Raw genomic sequence first — 17,503 nt, forward strand, 5'->3', positions numbered from 1 at the left:
TCACTGTCACTTCTCTGTCACTCCGTGGAAATCAAGCAGAATCTCAAGCTGATGGAGATCTGCACGAAAAAGTGAACATGTTTGAGGTCTGTTATGTACTCCTAGGGGGTGGACTGTCACTTTAAGATGCCGAGAGAAATGAGTCTGACTTTTGGGACACTTCTGGATTTCTACTGTCTGCAGAATTGCTCGGTTGCTATGGTGACCAGCTCGTCTTATGGTTTCTCTGCAGCGTGTTTACTTTTTTTCAAGGGCATTTACAGACACAGAGAAACATCTGCTCAGAGTCAAGTTGGATTCGGTCAATGAAAGACACCAGTGAGTGAGGTCCTGGTTTAAACTTTCAGTAGCCCAAAGGGGTGAGTTGAGATCGATCCGGAGTATTGATAATTGACTCTCACAAGTGCTGCAAATGGAAGTTTGCAGAATAGAGAGGAGAGGAAGGTTTGAAACAGAAGAAACCGAGTGACAAAGATGTCACTGTTTGGACTCTCTCTCCAAGTAGCTCGTAAGGGGTGAGTTTGAGTTCCATTCGAATGTGAAGGTGTGACTGTCACGTAGTTAATACACAGGAGTGGGTTCCCTGGTGAGGGGAAACCTGCCACGTGTGTGTTACCCTTGTCTGGGTGTGGTAGTTCACTGAAGAAAGGTACCCCTGTGGAAAATCACTGTTGGAAGTATTTCGTAAGTCACGGAAATGGATAAGTGGCTATCACGTTGTGGGTAACCTTGTGGAATCTACCGGTGTGTCGACCCTTGCCTGGGTGGTGGTTCCCTAGAACAGAGTTCCCTTTGTGATAAGCTACTATTGGTGATAATCCATACGTGGATTCTGTTTGAGTATCCTGTGACCACCACTTTGGGATGACCCGTAGCTGAATTCTGGTGTGGTACCACTTGTGTTGAAAGGATATTCGTTGAAGATCACTGACGGTGGTACTTCGTGTGTGGGGTGGAACAACTTCGGAGATAAAACCTACTCTGCTGTTGTTATCTTGTATTGTTATTGCGGGATCTGTGGAATGTCGACGCAATTGCCTTCTCACAACATTCGCCTTTTGGGTCACAAATATCTCTCATTAATTAACCTGAGCATTGAACTGAACTGTCTTACCTTCCATCGTAAGACTGTACCTTTTACCACCTAAGTTTGAAGAAGTTTGGGTTTTATATTTACACACCTGTATATATGCAGAAACTGTGCTAACCTGTTCGCTTTATCTCGTTTTTATATCACTATATTGCGTAGTTACTAATAAAAATTAGAGTTTTTTTCACAGCAGAACCAGTCTCCAGCTGTGTTCCATTCCTGCTGGTTCCTTAAACCCGTTACGGGGTACGTAAAAAGTCATTCCGACAAAACGTTATCGACCTGAATTGTAAAGTTTATTCCTTTCCCCACAGCTGTTCCTTACCTGCTGAGAGTTTGTGGTAATTCCAGTTTCTTTTTTTTTATTACTTTCACCCTGCAATGGTTTATATTTCCTGAAATGGACCTCATTTAACCTGGAAATGGAAAAAGCTCGTTCTGTGATAGTCGAACAGTAAAGAAAGCACAAATTTTCCCTGTAAATTATCCCGGTACCAATTTGTTATTCCTGGAACTGTTGCTAACAAAGTTTACAAGGATAATCTCAGGAATGATCGGCATTATGTCTGAGGAGTATTTGATGGTTCTGGACCTGTGCTCGATGGAATTCAGAGGGACGGTGGGGGTGGTGGAGGGATATATGGTTAAGAAAACCTACCGAATGCTGAAAAGCCTGGATACAGTGGACATGGAGAGGATGTTTCCATTAGACGGAGAGTCTGTGATCTGACAGCACAGTCTCAGAATAAAGGTGCTTCCCTTTAAAACTGAGATAAGAAAATTTTGGGGTAAAAGATGTCTGATCTGTGGAATCTGTTGCCATTTGGGTATATTTGTGACAGAGATTAATATATTCATGATTGCTAAGTAGCTTCAGGGTTACAGGAGGAAGGCAGGAATATGGTGTTGGAATAAAACTCAGCCATGGTTGAGTGGTGGGGCAGACCAGATGGATCGAATCACCTAATTCTGTTCCTGTGTCTGATGTCTTACCATGTCTGAATGATGGCTCCTTCTTATCCCATATCGTTTTGTGACGTGTGAGGGACAATAAAAGATTGTTCATTGAGATAATTATACTTGCCTTCAACATTTAAATTTCAGTGAGTTTTGTTCTTAGCAACATTAAGCAGAAACGTTTGGTTCTCCTTTCTATTGTTAATGTGCTTCATTATCTTTCATGTTAAAGTTAGACCTGTAGTGAGAGATTTAATGGAAGAAAAACCCCAACTGGAAGCAAACCACGACTGAAGACGAGGGAACAGCAACAAGTGAATCAGCCCGAGGATTGAGAGCATCAACTGGAGAGAACCCATCTGACTCGGAGATTCCAGTGATTCAGTCAGGGGAAAGTTTGGTGAGTCTCATTTACTCAAACACTGGTCCTTTAGACATTACATACCTGTACAAAGGAAGGTAGGAATGTCCCCAGAAGAACCAGTTATGCCTCTGGCAGATCTAGTTCCAATCTCTCCAGGTCTGGTAATGTGCTTCCAGCAGCCCAGCCCTTTAAAACCACTCCCATTCTGTGGAAGTCGAATCCAGATAAAGTCACTCAGAGACCATATAAGTACAAACTCTTTATTCGAAGCACCCAGGACTTACTCAGTTAGTCACTCAAACAGGAACAGTCTATGATTGTTCCCGCCCAATCCACTAAATGACAGAATGTCAATTCCCCTTACACCACAGATATATCTGTCCAGATAACACCCCCACCCCCACCCCCACCGCCACAACAAGACAGGCTGGAGCCAAAGTAATTTACTACATGACAGACCCTAAAGACAAATTACAAAATATTCATCATGGCTTAAACACAGAGAACAGACTGAAGCTGTCCTATCTCTACGCATGAGTGCACAAGGAGATAAGCATCCTGAAACCCCAGCTAGCGACCCTCAAGAAGAAATATGGCTCAGCGTGGCTTAGCACATCTGTTGATCATCAGCAGTTTCTTTCAGAAAAACAGGCTGCTATTGTTTAATGAAGTGTTAACCCTTTCACATACTTTATCATTCTCTCCTTTTGATCATTACGTGATCAACAAAGCAGTATTTTTTTTTTACAGAAAAAGCAACCGAGTACAGCATTGACTTATCAGTCGGTAAAAATAGCGTATCGTACCCCGCATATTACCAAACAGGCCTTCGAAGACCACCATTTCGACCCTTCGGTGAACCCGTGTAAATCCTGCCCTACTCTCTTGATGCTGTCAGTCTCCTTGGCAGTGTGCTCGGAGAGGGATGTAATGTTAGTAGAGTCATCAGGGATATAGGTACAGCATTCTGTGTCAATAATAGCACAAGTTCCCCCTTTATCAGCCAGGATAAGATCTAAAGCCATACGATCCTGTTGGACTGTTTGCCAGATTGCAATCATTTCAGTGGATATTTCTGTTACTTGGGCCTGTGTTTCTGTCAGGGCCCCTGCGGTATTGCGGCCAGCTCCTCAAGTGTTGTAGCCAAATTGATTATCTCTCGTGAATTCCTGGCTACTCCATAGGAGAGAAAAGCGATCATCCAAAATCGCTCAGTCTCAGTTATTCCTCTCCGCTGCTGGGCACCTGCAAGTATGGCCAGGATGCATGTTTCCCAGTATAGGAAGTTCCGTTTGGTGGGAGCCTGAGATACCATCCCTCAACACACTGACAGCCACAGTCATCTGTGACTGGACCACAATTCCACACCTCACTTCCCTGGGTGTTATTTGAGAAAGCCCAGGCTGAGAGTTCCTCACTCTGGTTCAGCGGGATTACTGACATTGGAATCATAGTTTTACCATGCTGCGGAATTTCGGCACAGTCCCAGCAGGCCCCTAGTTCTATCTGTTTGGCATAGGTGTGACAGAGAGACAGAAAGGTGTTAACATGGGGGCCACCAGATTCTGGGGTGAGCTCTCTCAAAGACATAAACAAGAACACCACTATCAACCAAAACATTCTCCTTTAGTCCAAGTGAGTCCTTCCGCTCAGTTCCTTCAATAACACGTTTATTTTCTGTTCGATGTATCCACCGAGATTGCCCCTTCAGTTTCACAGCTTTGTGAGTGATGAGTAAAACCTGATGTGGTCCTCTCCACCGGGGTCCGAGTTTTCCTCAATCCCAGTTCTTTATCAGGACAAAATCCCCAGGTTCTATAGTGGGATAGTTCTGGTGAGACCACACTTGGAGTACTGTGTCCATTTCTGGTCGCCCTACTATAGGAAGGATGTGGAAGCATTGGAAAGGGTACAGAGGCGATTTACCAGGATGCTGCCTGGTTTAGAAAGTATGCATTATGATCAGAGATTAAGGGAGCTAGGGCTTTACTCTTTGGAGAGAAGGAGAATGAGAGGAGACATGATATAAGTATACAAGATACTAAGAGGAACAGATAGAGTGGACAGCTAGCGCCTCTTCCCCGGGGCACCAGTGTGCAGTACAAGAGGACATGGCTTTAAGGTAAGGGGTGGGAAGTTCAAGGGGGATATTAGAGGAAGGTTTTTTACTCAGAGTGTGGTTGGTGCGTGGAATGCACTGCCTTAGTCAGTGGTGGAGGCAGATACACTAGTGAAATTGAAGAGACTACTAGACAGGTATATGGAGGAATTTAAGGTGAGGGGTTATATGAGAGGCAGGGTTTAAGGGTCGGCACAACATCGTGGGGCGAAGGGCCTGTACTGTGCTGTACTATTCTATGTTCTATGTTCTATAGTCACTCCTCTCTGCCGGGTACTTCTCTTCCTTGTAAGTCTGTCATACCTGTGAATGTAATGCTTCGAAAATTTTGGTTAGTTGACATATATATTTCCGCATCTCTTCCCATAGGGTATGCATATCCAATTCTGCTGGTAGACTTTCTGGGAGCAATGGTACACAAGGTCTTGGTCCCCAGAGTGTCCTCATGGGCCGTAGATAAATGATTTCAGCTGGTGACAACCCTGATTTCCCCTGTTGGGTAACTCTCATGTGGAATAGGGCTAACGGTAGGACCTTCAACCAAGTGAGTCCAGTCTCTGCTGTTAGTTTGGCCAGTTTACTCTTCAGAGTGCCATTGGTATTGGCATTGGTATTGCCATTGATTTGTTTTTTCAATTCTGCCTTCCATTTCCGCCCATCATCAGCTGACAGAATCATGCAGCAGAGGCCGAATAAATCCTGCGGGGTCGCATTAAACATTTGTATAGTACTGCGGACATACAGAGCAAACTGTGCTGGTTTTTCTGTTCTATCTGGGGTCTGATTCAAGATCATTATCATTTCTTGAGGCTTCCAGGGTGCATACACAGGAATCACTGAGGGCTGTCCCTCCTCCTTCTCATGTATTGGACAGCGTTCGGGTGGGCATTTGTCTTCATGGAGGCATTACTTCTGGGTTTTTATTGGATTCTTCCCTCCCTGTCTCGGAATAATCCTCAACTTACCTCTAATCCTTACCTTTGTGGATCTCAGGGCACTGTTTTACCCGGCCCACTCTTGAACACGGTCATTGTCCTCAAACAGGGTCGGTTTTCAGACGTGGGTTCGGGATCACTTGTTTCCCTATCAGGGCGAACTTTAGACTGACTTTCCTGCCCTTCTCTCCTATCTCGGCCTTGGTTTGCTTACGTTGTTTTTCCTGTTCTCGTTTACGGTGCCCATCCACCCGTTCACACTCCACTTTCAGCATCTCCCAAACTTTGGCGTTCCTTCTGCAGTACATACCTCGATCCATTTGTCACATGCATTATTCTTCCAACTTGCTAATAATATACTGTTCCACTTTACATCTGCCTTTTCCTTCCATTCCCTTTTCAACAATTTCCACTTCTTTCCACAGTTCTTTTTCCATATCAAATTTACTGCTTGTTCCCATGAGGTAATATCCCACCACAGTCTGCTTGGCACTATCTACACTGGGATCATGTTCGTGACTCCAAATTTTGGCGAGTCGGGTAAAGGAAAACCCCAAGGCATTTTTCAATTACGTGAAGTAAAAAAAGGATGACAGGAGTGAAGGTAGGACCGATTGGAGATAAAGGTTGGAAGATGTGCCTGGAGGCTGTGGAGGTGAGCGAGATCCTCAATGAATACTTCCGTTCGGTATTCACCAATGAGAGGGAACTTGATGATGGTGAGGACAATATGAGTGAGGTTGATGTTCTGGAGCATGTTGATATTAAGGGAGAGGAGGTGTTGGAGTTGTTAAAATACATTAGGACGGATAAGTCCCCGGGGCCTGACGGAATATTCCCCAGGCTGTTCCATGAGGCGAGGGAAGAGATTGCTGAGCCTCTGGCTAGGATCTTTATGTCCTCGTTGGTCCCGGAGAATTGGAGGAAGGCGAATGTTGTCCCCTTATTCAAAAATGTAGCAGGGATAGTCTGGGTAATTATAGACTAGTGAGCCTTACGTCTGTGGTGGGAAAGTTGTTGGAAAAGATCAGCATGGCTTTGTGAAGGGCAGATCGTGTCTAACAAGACTGATAGAGTTTTTTGAGGAGGTAACCAGGCATATAGATGAGGGTAGTGCAGTGGATGTGATCTATATGGATTTTACTAAGGCATTTGACAAGGTTCCACATGGGAGGCTTATTCAGAAAGTTAGTAGGCATGGGATCCAGGGAAGTTTGGCCAGGTGGATTCAGAATTGCCTTACCTGCAGAAGGCAGAGGGTCGTGGTGGAGGGAGTACATTCAGATTGGAGGACCGTGACTAGTGGTGTCCCACAAGGATCTGTTCTGGGACCTCTACTTTTCGTGATTTTTTTATTAACGACCTGGATGTGGGGGTAGAAGGGTGGGTTGGCAAGTTTGCAGACGACACAAAGGTTGGTGGTGTTGTAGATAGTGTAGAGGATTGTCAAGGATTGCAGAGAGACATTGATAGGATGCATAAGTCGGCTGAGAAGTGGCAAATGGAGTTCAACCCGGAGAAGTGTGAGGTGGTACACTTTGGAAGGAAAAACTCCAATGCAGAGTACAAAGTAAATGGCAGGATACCTGGTAGTGTGGAGGAGCAGAGGGATCTGGGGGTATATGTCCACAGATCCCTGAAAGTTGCCTCACAGGTGGATAGGGTAGTTAAGAAAACTTATGGGGTGTTAGCTTTCATAAGTGGAGGGATAGAGTTTAAGAGTCGCAATGTAATGATGCAGCTCTTTAAAGCTCTGGTTAGGCCACACTTGGAGTGCTGTGTCCAGTTCTGGTCGCCTCACTACAGGAAAGATGTGAAAGCATTGGGAAGGGTACAGAGGAGATTTACCAGGATGCTGCCTGGTTTAGAGAGTATGCATTATGATCAGAGATTAAGTGAGCTAGGGCTTTACTCTTTGGAGAGAAGGAGGATGAGAGGAGAGATGATGGAGGTGTACAAGATATTAAGAGCAATAGATGGAGTGGATAGCCAGCACCCCTTCCCCAGGGCACCACTGCTCAATACAAGAGGCCATGTCTTTAAGGTAGGGGGTGGGAAGTTCAGCGGGGATATTAGAGGAAGGTTTTTCACTCAGAGAGTGGTTAATGCATGGAATGCACTACCTAAGTAAGTGGTGGAGGCAGATACACCAATGAAGATTAAGAGACTACTAGACAGGTATACGGAGGAATTTAAGGTGGGGACTTATATGGGAGGCACGGTTTGAGGGTAGGCACAACATTGTGGGCTGATGGGCCTGTACTGTGCTGACTATTCTATGTTCTATGTTCTATGTTAAAGTTGAATCTGATTACAACTCGGGAGACCAGCTTGTTATCGTCATCACAGTTTATTGCACTTTCTCCTGCAGGAGTTGGAGACCCAGTTATCAAAGGGAAGGCATGTGGGCACTGCCACCATCTGACAAGTGGACTGACTTAGTCGGGTTACAGCCGTATATGTGTACATAGGATGCCCCATACATGACTATTGGATGATGTTATTAAAACTGTTACGCCCACCAAGTCTGTTGGTGCAAAACTTAATTAATTAGATAAGAGAGTTGGCTAAGTCAAGGTTTTAGTTACAGATGGATGTACTTTATCAGTCATTCCCTTTGCAAGGCCCTGATTTACTTACAGACAGATGTTCATTCCTGTTCTTAACTGTGAGTCCTCCCTTTACTGAAACGACGGTACAATGTATAATGTTATCAACTAATGAGGGTACAATGTATAATGTTATCAGCTCTCAGTGTGTCTCTCTGCAAGCCGCAGAGAACTGGTAATGAGCCTGTCTAAGCTAACCGCTGAAGACAGAGTTTACTTCAGTTCAAAAATTCCTATTCAGTCCCAATTATTCTTTTAGCCAGGTTACATAGGTTGAAAATGATTTTATAAAATATGTTCTCAATTCCTCAGGAGGGATCAGGTGAAATATTTATGTACAAAACAGAAACTGGTGTTATCTGTGTGTACTGTAGTGATGCAAAAGTTGCTGTAGAATTTACAAGTGGGAAGAAGTGGAGTGATACTTGGAAATTTGACGTTTTGCAGCGTAATTTAGCAAGCAAACCACACATGGACAATGTGCAAAAGCTCTGTTGAGAAAATCCTTCATTACTCATTACAGGCCTGCAACATAGGTTGTGTGAGAGTGCAGATGAACTCGATCGAACCCAGAGGAGATCAAAGTTCTTATCGACAGTAATTTGCTAGCTGTTAAAATGAATACCTCTCTATATAAAATTCACTGTGCCCATTTTGTCACTGGGTTAAAAATATGCACAGTACAAGGTTTATATGTACACTGGATATTACTAATAAGAGGGGACAAAACCCCAAGGGAGGGAGGAGAAGATGGCGGCGAGACGCAGCGCGCGTGGCCTCTCCGGTGAATGGTATCGGTGTTTGTAAGTAGGATGCCATGCGCAATTCTGATTTGATGGAGACAGACGTGAGAAGCACAGAGGAACATCTGGAGAAACTTCTGAAATGCCCGGTTCATTACCGCTGCTACTGTGCGATCGAGAATCTCCGGAGGGGAAGACCCCAAATCCTCGGCTTTGCCTGTTTCTGGCGGCCGGGGCTGGGGTCGAAGCGTTCGGCAGAGATGTTGCTCGGTGCTCAGTGTCGGAGGGTTGGTCGGAGGCTCGAAGTTTTCGGATGGACTCAGAGTCGGACTGTGGTCGGATGCTGCCAGGATGCTGCATTACTGGAAGCTCATGGCAGGGAGAGTTTTCTTCCTTCTACCGTCTGCGTGAGATGATGGGACTTTCGAGAGACTTTGAGACTTTTTTTTTACCGTGCCCATGGTCTGTTCTTTATCAAGTTACGGTATTGCTTTGCACTGTTGTAACTATATGTTTTTAATTATGTGTTTTTTTTGTCAGTTTTTCAGTCTTGGTCTGTCCTGTGTTTCTGTGATAACACGCTGGAGGAACATTTTATCATTTCTTAATGCATGCATTACTAAATGACAATAAAAGAGGACTGCGTGTTCTCATAATCTAATCTAATCTAACATTGGTGGGACGGTGGGGAGACCTCCAGTGTCCCTGATGCCCTCACCTACAAGATGTGCATCCAGCTGCAGCTTGTAACCTTGCACTTTAAGGAGTTGGAACTTGAAATGGACGAATTCCGGATCATCCAGGGGATGGAGGGGGTGATAGATATGACATGAAGAGAGGTGAGTTACACCCAAGGTGCAGGACACAGGAAACTGGGTGAGAGTCAGCAAGGGAAATGAGATTAAATATTGATCGCAGAGTACTCTTGTGGCAATCCCACACTACAACAGCTACACCACTTTAGAAAATGTTGGCGGGGGGATTACCTGGCAGAGGAAAGTCAAAGGGGTGAAAGGGGATTCATTAGTTACGGGAACATAACAAAAGAGGACTAATATCCTAGTGGTAAGGCTTGCTAGTGCTAGTGTGGCGGGAGAGGGTGATGTGGTTAAAATAATTTGCAGGGGGAATGGGAGCCAGACTGACAGAACAGATAGTGGAGAGGGTGATATGAATTGAATTGACTTTATTACATACATCCTTCATATACATGAGAAGTAGAAATATTTAAGCAACGTCTCTGTCTAAATGTGGAATGTGTAATTTATTATAAATAGTTTGTACATAGAACAGTCAATATAACACAGAAATGCAGTTCTATCAGCATGAATTAATCAGTCTGATGGCCTGGTAGAAGATGATGTCCTAGAGCCTGTTGGTCCTTTTGCTGTGGTACCGTTTCCTGGATGGTAGCAGCAGGAACAGTTTGTGGTTGTGGTGAATTGGGTCCCCAATATCCTTTTGGCCCTTTTTACACACCTGTCTCTGTAAATGTCCTGAATAGTGGGAAGTTCACATTTACAGATATGCTGGGCTGTCCGCACCACTCTCTGCAGGCTCCTGCAATTAGGGGAAGTGCAGTTCCCATACCAGGCAGTGATGCAGCCAGTCAGGATGCTCCCAATTGTGTCCCTGTAGAAAGTTCTTTGGATTTGGGGCCCCATCCCAAACTTCTTCAGACACCTGAGGTGAAAAAGGAGTTGTTGTGCTTTTTCACAACACAGCTGGTATGCACCGACCACGTGAGGTCCACGGTGATGTTTATGCCGAGGAACTTAAATCTGTTCACCCTCTCAACCCCAGATCCATTGATGTCAATAGGGGTTAGCCTGTCTCCATTCCTCCTGTCGTCCACAATCAGCTCCTTTGTTTTTGTGACAATGAGGGAGAGTTTATTTTCTTGACACCAGTCAGATGTTGTTCAGACCTCAGATCGAGTCAGCAATCAAATGTTTGAGCATGGTGCGATGAATGTGCTGAGCTGTGTATATCACAATGCAAGAAGCATCGTAGGAAAGCCAGATGAGCTCAGGACAGGGAATTATGATATTGTAGCCATTATTGGGACTTGGTTGCACCCAACGGTCTGAGGGATTTAGAGAAATAATTTTGTAGAAAGATCACGGACCGTGCCAAGAAATAAAGGTTGATTCAGTAAGTGATTTAATTTTCCATATGTTGACTGGGACTCCCGTACTGTAAAAGGACTAGATCGGGTAGAGTTTGTCAATTGTGTCCTTAATCAGTACGTAGAATTCCCGACGTAGAAGTGTGCAATAAACTGTTGGGATCTGGTGACAGAAATTACACAGATCCCTGAAGGTTGCCTCACAGGTGGAGAGGGTAGTTAAGAAAGCTTATGGGGTGTTAGCTTTCATAAGTCGAAGGATAGAGTTTAAGAGTCGCGATGCAATGGTGCAGCTCTATAAAACTCTGGTTAAGACACACTTGGAGTATTGTGTCCAGTTCTGGTCACCTCACTATAGGGAGGATGTGAAAGCATTGGAAAGGGTACAGAGGAGATTTACCAGGATGCTGCCTCGTTTAGAGAGTATGCATTATGATCAGAGATTAAGGGAGCTAGGGCATTACACTCTGGAGAGAAGGAGAATGAAAGGAGACATGATAGAGGTATACAAGATTTTAAGAGGAACAGATAGAGTGGATAGCCAGCGCCTCTTCCCCAGGGCACCACTGCTCAATGCAAGAGGACATGGCTTTAAGATAAGGGGTGGGAAGTTCAAGGGGGATATTAGAGGAAGGTTTTTTACTCAGAGAGTGGTTGGTGCGTGGAATGTACTGCCTGGGTCATTGGTGGAGGCAGATACACTAGTGAAATTTAAGAGACTAGTAGACAGGTGTATGGAGGAATTTAAGGTGGGGGTGGGGTTATATGGGAGGCAGGGTTTAAGGGTCAGCATAACATTGTGGGCCCAAGAGCCTGTACTGTGCTATACTGTTCTATTTTCTATGTTCTATAATGGCATGAGATTCAAAGTAAATATGGAAAAAGGGAGGTCTGGACCATTGGTTGTGATTCTAAATTGGAGAAAGGTTAAATTTGATGGTATCAGAAAGGATCTGACACTTGTGGTTTGGGACAGGCTGTTCTCTGACAAAGGAGAACCTGGTCAGCGGGAGGCCTTCAGAAGTGAAATTTTGAGGGTGTCTAGTTTGTATGTGCCTGCCAAAATAAAAGTTGAAAGTTAACTGGTGCAGGGTATCTTGGTTTTCAAGAGATATTGAGACTCTGGATATTTTGCTCCTCTAAATGCCTCAGACTGTTGAATGCGACCAAGACTCATTAATGCTACAATATCATGATTCCACGCTCTGAGATCATCTGACTTTTTTTTTTCAGTCATCTTCTGTTGGTTTAAAAATGCTTTCCAATAGATTTTGCTCTTTTGTTTGCCCTCTCTTTGGCTTTTATGTTGGCTTTGGCTTCTCATTTCAGCCACGGTTGTGTCCTCCTGCCTTTCCAATGCTTCCACTTCTTTGGGATGTATCGATCACTCAGCTCCCAAATTGCTCCCAGAAACTCCAGCCATTGCTGCTCCGTTGTCACTCCGACCGTTTCCCTTCCAAACAAGTCTGGCCAGCTTCTCTGTCATAGAAACATGGAGAAGTTCAGTAAGGAAACAGGCCATTTGGCCCATCTAGTCAATGCGAAAAAAAACATTTAAGCTATCTAATGCACCAATCTGCATCGTGACCATCAACCTCCATACCCCTACCATCCAGACCCCCATCTGAACTTCTTTGAAACGGTGAAGCTGAGTTCATATTCACCGCTTGTGCTGGCATCTCATTCCACACTCTCATGACCATTGCAGTGAAGAGTTTATCCACATGTTCCCGTTAAATTTTCACCTTCTCCACTTACCCATGACTTCTGGTTGTCATCTCACCCAACCTCAGTAGAAAAAGCTGCTTGCATTTACCCTGTCTATACCCTGATAATTTAGTATACTTCTAGCAAATCCTTAAAGCAATTTCCTTGTACATGTTTAGAGTCTTTTTTTTAGATGTATAAGATGATGAGGGGCATTGATCGTGTGGATAGCCAGAGGTTTTCTCCCAGGGCTGAAATGGCTAACACGAGGGGGCATAGTTTTAAGGTGCTTGGAAAGAGATATCGAGGGGATGGCAGGGGTAAGTTTTTTACACCGAGAGTGGTAGGTGCGTCGAATGCCCTGTCAGCTATTTGTGTGAGAGTGTTTCAGTAACTGTGGGGCCAGGAACCCATGCAGCTCAGTGGGAACAGGGAATAATACCAATGGAGAGAGTCAGACTGCGCCAGGTCACAGATTGGAGATGGCAGAAATGCCCCATTCTTATAGAGACAGGAAGAGCATCAGAGAGCTTGATGGTCATTCCAGATACCAGCACTGTGTCCAGTTAGGAGGTTTCTCTCTCCAACTTGCATTGAACTTCACTGTAACAGTGTGATGTCAGATCACACCTTGACAACTCAAGTGATATCAGCTGAAATGTTGTCCTACACCCATTGATGGATTTTGTAAATGTTTTTACAGGTTACAAATGACAAGAAATTTATCTACGGGAATCTCGAACACAACATGGATAATGAAATAGGCTTTCAAAGCTTGAAGAGAGATTTAGGCCAGTTAGAAGAGTGGGCTGAAAGATGGCAGATGGAGTTTAATGCTGAAAAATGTGAGGTGCTACATTTTGGTAGGACTAATCAAAATAGGACATACATGGTAAATGGTAGGGCATTGAAGAATGCTATAGAACAGAGGGATCCAGGAAAAATGGTGCATAGTTCCCAGAAGGTGGAATCTCATGTGGATAGGGTGGTGAAGAAAGCTTTTGGTATGCTGACCTTTATTAATCAGAGCATTGAGTATAGGAGTTGGGATGTAATGTTGAAATTGTATAAGGCCAAATTTGGAGTATTGTGTACAGTTCTGTTCACCGAATTATAGGAAAGATGTCAATAAAATTGAGAGAGTACAGAGGAGATTTACTAAAATGTTGCCTGGGTTTCATCTCGTAAGTTACAGAGAAAGGTTGAACAGGTTAGGTCTTTATTCTTTGGAGCGTAGAAGATTGAGCGGGGGCTTGATAGAGGTATTTAAAATTATGAGGGAGATAGATAGAGTTGACGTGGATAGGCTTTTTTCCATTGAGAATGGGGGAGATTCAAGCAAGAGGACATGAGTTGAGAGTTAAAGGGCAAAAGTTTAGGGGTAACATGAGAGGGAGCTTCTTTTCGCAGAGAGTGGTAGCTGTGTGGAACGAGGTTCCAGCATAAGTGGTTGAGGCAGGATCGATGTTGTCGTTTAAAGTTAAATTGGATATATATATGGACAGGAAAGGAATGGAGGGTTATAGATTGGATGCAGGTCGGTGGGATTAGGTGAGAGTAAGAGTTCGGCACGGACTAGAAGGGCCGAGATGGCCTGTTTCCGTGCTGTAATTATTATATGGTTATATGGTTAACATGTCAGTTTTGCTGTCCCTGTCCAGATATTTAAGAAGTAGAACATGGGATTCACTCAATCATCCTTCCTGCTCAGACTGTGGGGGGGCATTCACTCGATCATCTGACTGACTGGCAAATCTGTCATTTTACACAGGGGAGAGGCCGTTCTTCTGCTCAGGCAGAAGGGGTAGATTCACTCGGTCATCTCAACTGAAGGTACATCAGCAAGTTCACACTGGGGCAAGGCCATTCACCTGTTCTGTGTGTGAGAAGGGATTCAGCCGGTCTTCCCACCTGTGGACACACCAGTCAGTTCACACTGGGCAGAGGCTGGTCACTTGCTGAATTTGTGGGGAAGAATTCATTCAGTCATCTGACCTAATGGCTCACCAGCGTGTTCACACTGGAGACCGGCTGTTCACCTGCTCGGACTGTGGGAAGGGATTCATGAAATCATATCAACTGAAGGTACATCAGCGAGTTCACACCGGAGGGAGACCATTCACCTGCCCAGACTGTGGGAAAGGATTCACTTTACTATCTCAACTGCAAACACACCAGTCAGTTCACACCGGGGAGAGACCGTTCACCTGCTCAATCTGTGGGAAGACATTCACCCAGTCATCCCACCTACAGAGACACCAGTCAATTCACACTGGGGAGAGGCCGTTCACCTGCTCAGTCTGTGGGAAGACATTCACTCAGTCATCCCACCTACAGAGACACCAGTCAATTCACACAGGGGAGAAGCCGTTCATCTGTCCAGACTGTGGGAAGGGATTCAGTCAGGCAGCTAACCTACTGATACACCAGCGAGTTCACACTGGGGAGAAGCCATTCACCTGCCCAGACTGTGGGAAGGAATTCACTCAGATAGCTAACCTACTGAAACACAAGCGAGTTCACACTGGAGAGAGGCCTTACACCTGCTCAGACAGTGGGAAGAGATTCACTCAATCATCCAGCCTACTAATACACCAGCGATTTCATACTGGGGACAGGCCGTTCACCTGCTCAGTCTGTGGGAAGGGATTCCATCGACCAGCCGACCTTTATAGACACCACCAATTTCACACAGGGGAGAAGCCGTTCACCTGCTCAGTCTGTGGGAAAGGATTCACTTTACTATCTCAACTACAGACACACCAGTCAGTTCACACAGGAGAGAGACCGTTCACTTGCTCAGTCTGTGGAAAGACATTCATCCAGTCATCCCGCCTACAGAGACACTGGTCAGTTCACACAGGGGAGAGGCCGTTCACCTGCTCAATCTGTGGGAAGACATTCACCCGGTCATCCCATCTTCAGAGACACCGGGCAATTCACACAGATAGAAGCCGTTCACCTGATCAGACTGTGGGAAGAGATTCTCAGCCAAATCAACCAAATGTGCATCATTGAGTTCACATTGGGGAGAGGCGGTTCACCTTCTGTGAATGTGGGAAGGGATTCACTCAGTAATCTAACCTTGTGACACACTACTGGGTTCAGACTGGGCAGAAAGTTTCAATAAGCTGCAAGCTGGATATTTGTCCATCACCGTTGCTGATGCAATTTCGAGAGTGACTATCGGTGCTGAACTCTGCAATTATTACTGCTGCTCACCACACCCAGTTCTGCACCCTGGTCACTGGGCATGGGGGGAGTTTCTTCTGCTGCACATTCACCTTTAATGGGACTGGAGTTTAATAATCCGGATCTGAGACAAATAAATCAGTTTATTTTAAACTCTGTCTCTGGTACTGAGTGAATTGATGTAAGGGGGTTTCGTCTTTTATGTTACTGCGGAGGCTAATTAAAATGGCTTCTTTGTTATGTTATAATCGGAAATGCTTCTATGTTATGTTATGTTAAATGCTGAGAAAGTCTATCTGGACATTTGCTTGGGTTAATACAGACAGCAGGGTGCAAGTCTCCTCTCTCCACGCCACCGACGTTGTCCAAGGGAAGGGCATTAGGACACATACAGCTTGGCACCGGTGTCGTCGCAGAGCAATGTGTGGTTCAGTGCCTTGCTCATGGACACACACACGCTGCCTCAGCCAAGGCTCGAACCAGCGACCTTCAGATCACGAGACGAACGCCTTAACCACTTGGCCACGCGCCAGCAGACTTACCCTATACAACCCACAAAATATTGAACACCTTGATCAAATCTCCCGTCATTCTCCTACGATCCAGGGAATGAAGTGATAACCTATTCAAGCTATCATAACTCTGTCCTTACGTACCGTTTTTTTAATGTTAAATTTAAAATGGCTTCTTTGTTATGTTACACTGGAAATGCTTCTTTGTTATGTTAAACGCTGAGAAAGTCCTTCCCGCTAGTAGTTTGTTTTGTATTATTTATTGGTATGAGGACAAATGAACCAATTGGGATAGATGTTATCATTTGGGTGTATCTGGAAGATTTGTATGCGCGGGGTTTTGGGACAGAAGTCAAGAGAGAGAGAGGCAGAGAATGGACCAGGTGCTGTGAGTCCGCTAACGGGGTCAGACCCCGAGCGGGGCTTTCGGCGAGGAGGGGAGACGGAGACGGACTCATGCGGAGCGTCTGGTCGACCACCGGTGTTGGTCCCAGGCGGCCAGTCGAGGCGGTCCGAGTGGTCGCTGGGTGAAGAAGAAGGGTCCAGAGGTCCAACTGTTTGTGCACGAAGAGATTGAACTTTCATAAGTGTGGCGCCTTTTATTTTCCTTTTATATTTTATTCTCTATTAATTATATAGTTCCAGTAATATCTATAAACTGTAAATCATTTAATCGTATCTGGTGTATTGTCTGTTATTTGGGCGGGGTGGGGTACATCACACTGCATCCACACAAACTAATTACACAGTTTGCTGGGGCCGAGGGCTGTTTCCCTAGATGACAGCGAGCCGAGCGACCCTGAGGCTGGCCAGGGTGGCTACCTTTATAACACACCTAGTATACAGTAGAGAGTCAACTCAGGACGGCTGGACCCTGCCAGTGATAATGTTCCTTGACAGTTTGTTTAAATCCTTCCCTGTTGTTCATCTCTCGCTGTCCCTGTGGTGATAGATTCCAATCAGTCACCACTCTGTGGGTGAAGAGGTTTCCCTTGAATTTTCTGCAGACTGAAGAAGTCGAGCTGACTGCAGTTCTGTCTGAGATATTCTTTAATCTCTGGGCTGAGGAAGAATGAAGTTGGTCGTTAACTTCCTTATTGACGGCTCATTTCCACATTGTGGGTCATTTTCCCTGCTTCTAAAGGCT

At 45.0% G+C, this 17,503-nt stretch overlaps 1 protein-coding gene across 6 annotated transcripts; it reads left to right on the top strand.

Annotated features, from left to right (window-relative positions):
- The first annotated feature begins 280 nt into the window (after positions 1-280).
- Positions 281-17,021, top strand: LOC134341641 (gastrula zinc finger protein XlCGF8.2DB-like). 6 transcript variants are annotated; one of them, XM_063039534.1, is made up of 3 exons: positions 281-359; positions 2,280-2,447; positions 14,424-17,021. In XM_063039534.1, exon 3 carries the CDS (start codon positions 14,651-14,653, stop codon positions 15,668-15,670), a length of 1,020 nt encoding a protein of 339 aa, XP_062895604.1. In that variant the 5' UTR covers positions 281-359; positions 2,280-2,447; positions 14,424-14,650; the 3' UTR covers positions 15,671-17,021. The 6 variants fall into 6 exon arrangements, 4 of the variants coding, with proteins under 4 accessions (XP_062895604.1, XP_062895602.1, XP_062895603.1 ...); XR_010016820.1 differs by having other exon boundaries at positions 287-515; positions 16,167-17,021; XR_010016819.1 differs by lacking the exon at positions 14,424-17,021 and adding an exon at positions 7,837-9,345 and having other exon boundaries at positions 287-515.
- The last annotated feature ends 482 nt before the right edge of the window (positions 17,022-17,503 follow it).

Source organism: Mobula hypostoma, unplaced genomic scaffold (assembly GCF_963921235.1).
Source record: "Mobula hypostoma unplaced genomic scaffold, sMobHyp1.1 scaffold_36, whole genome shotgun sequence".
Taxonomy (NCBI): Eukaryota; Metazoa; Chordata; class Chondrichthyes; order Myliobatiformes; family Myliobatidae; genus Mobula; species Mobula hypostoma.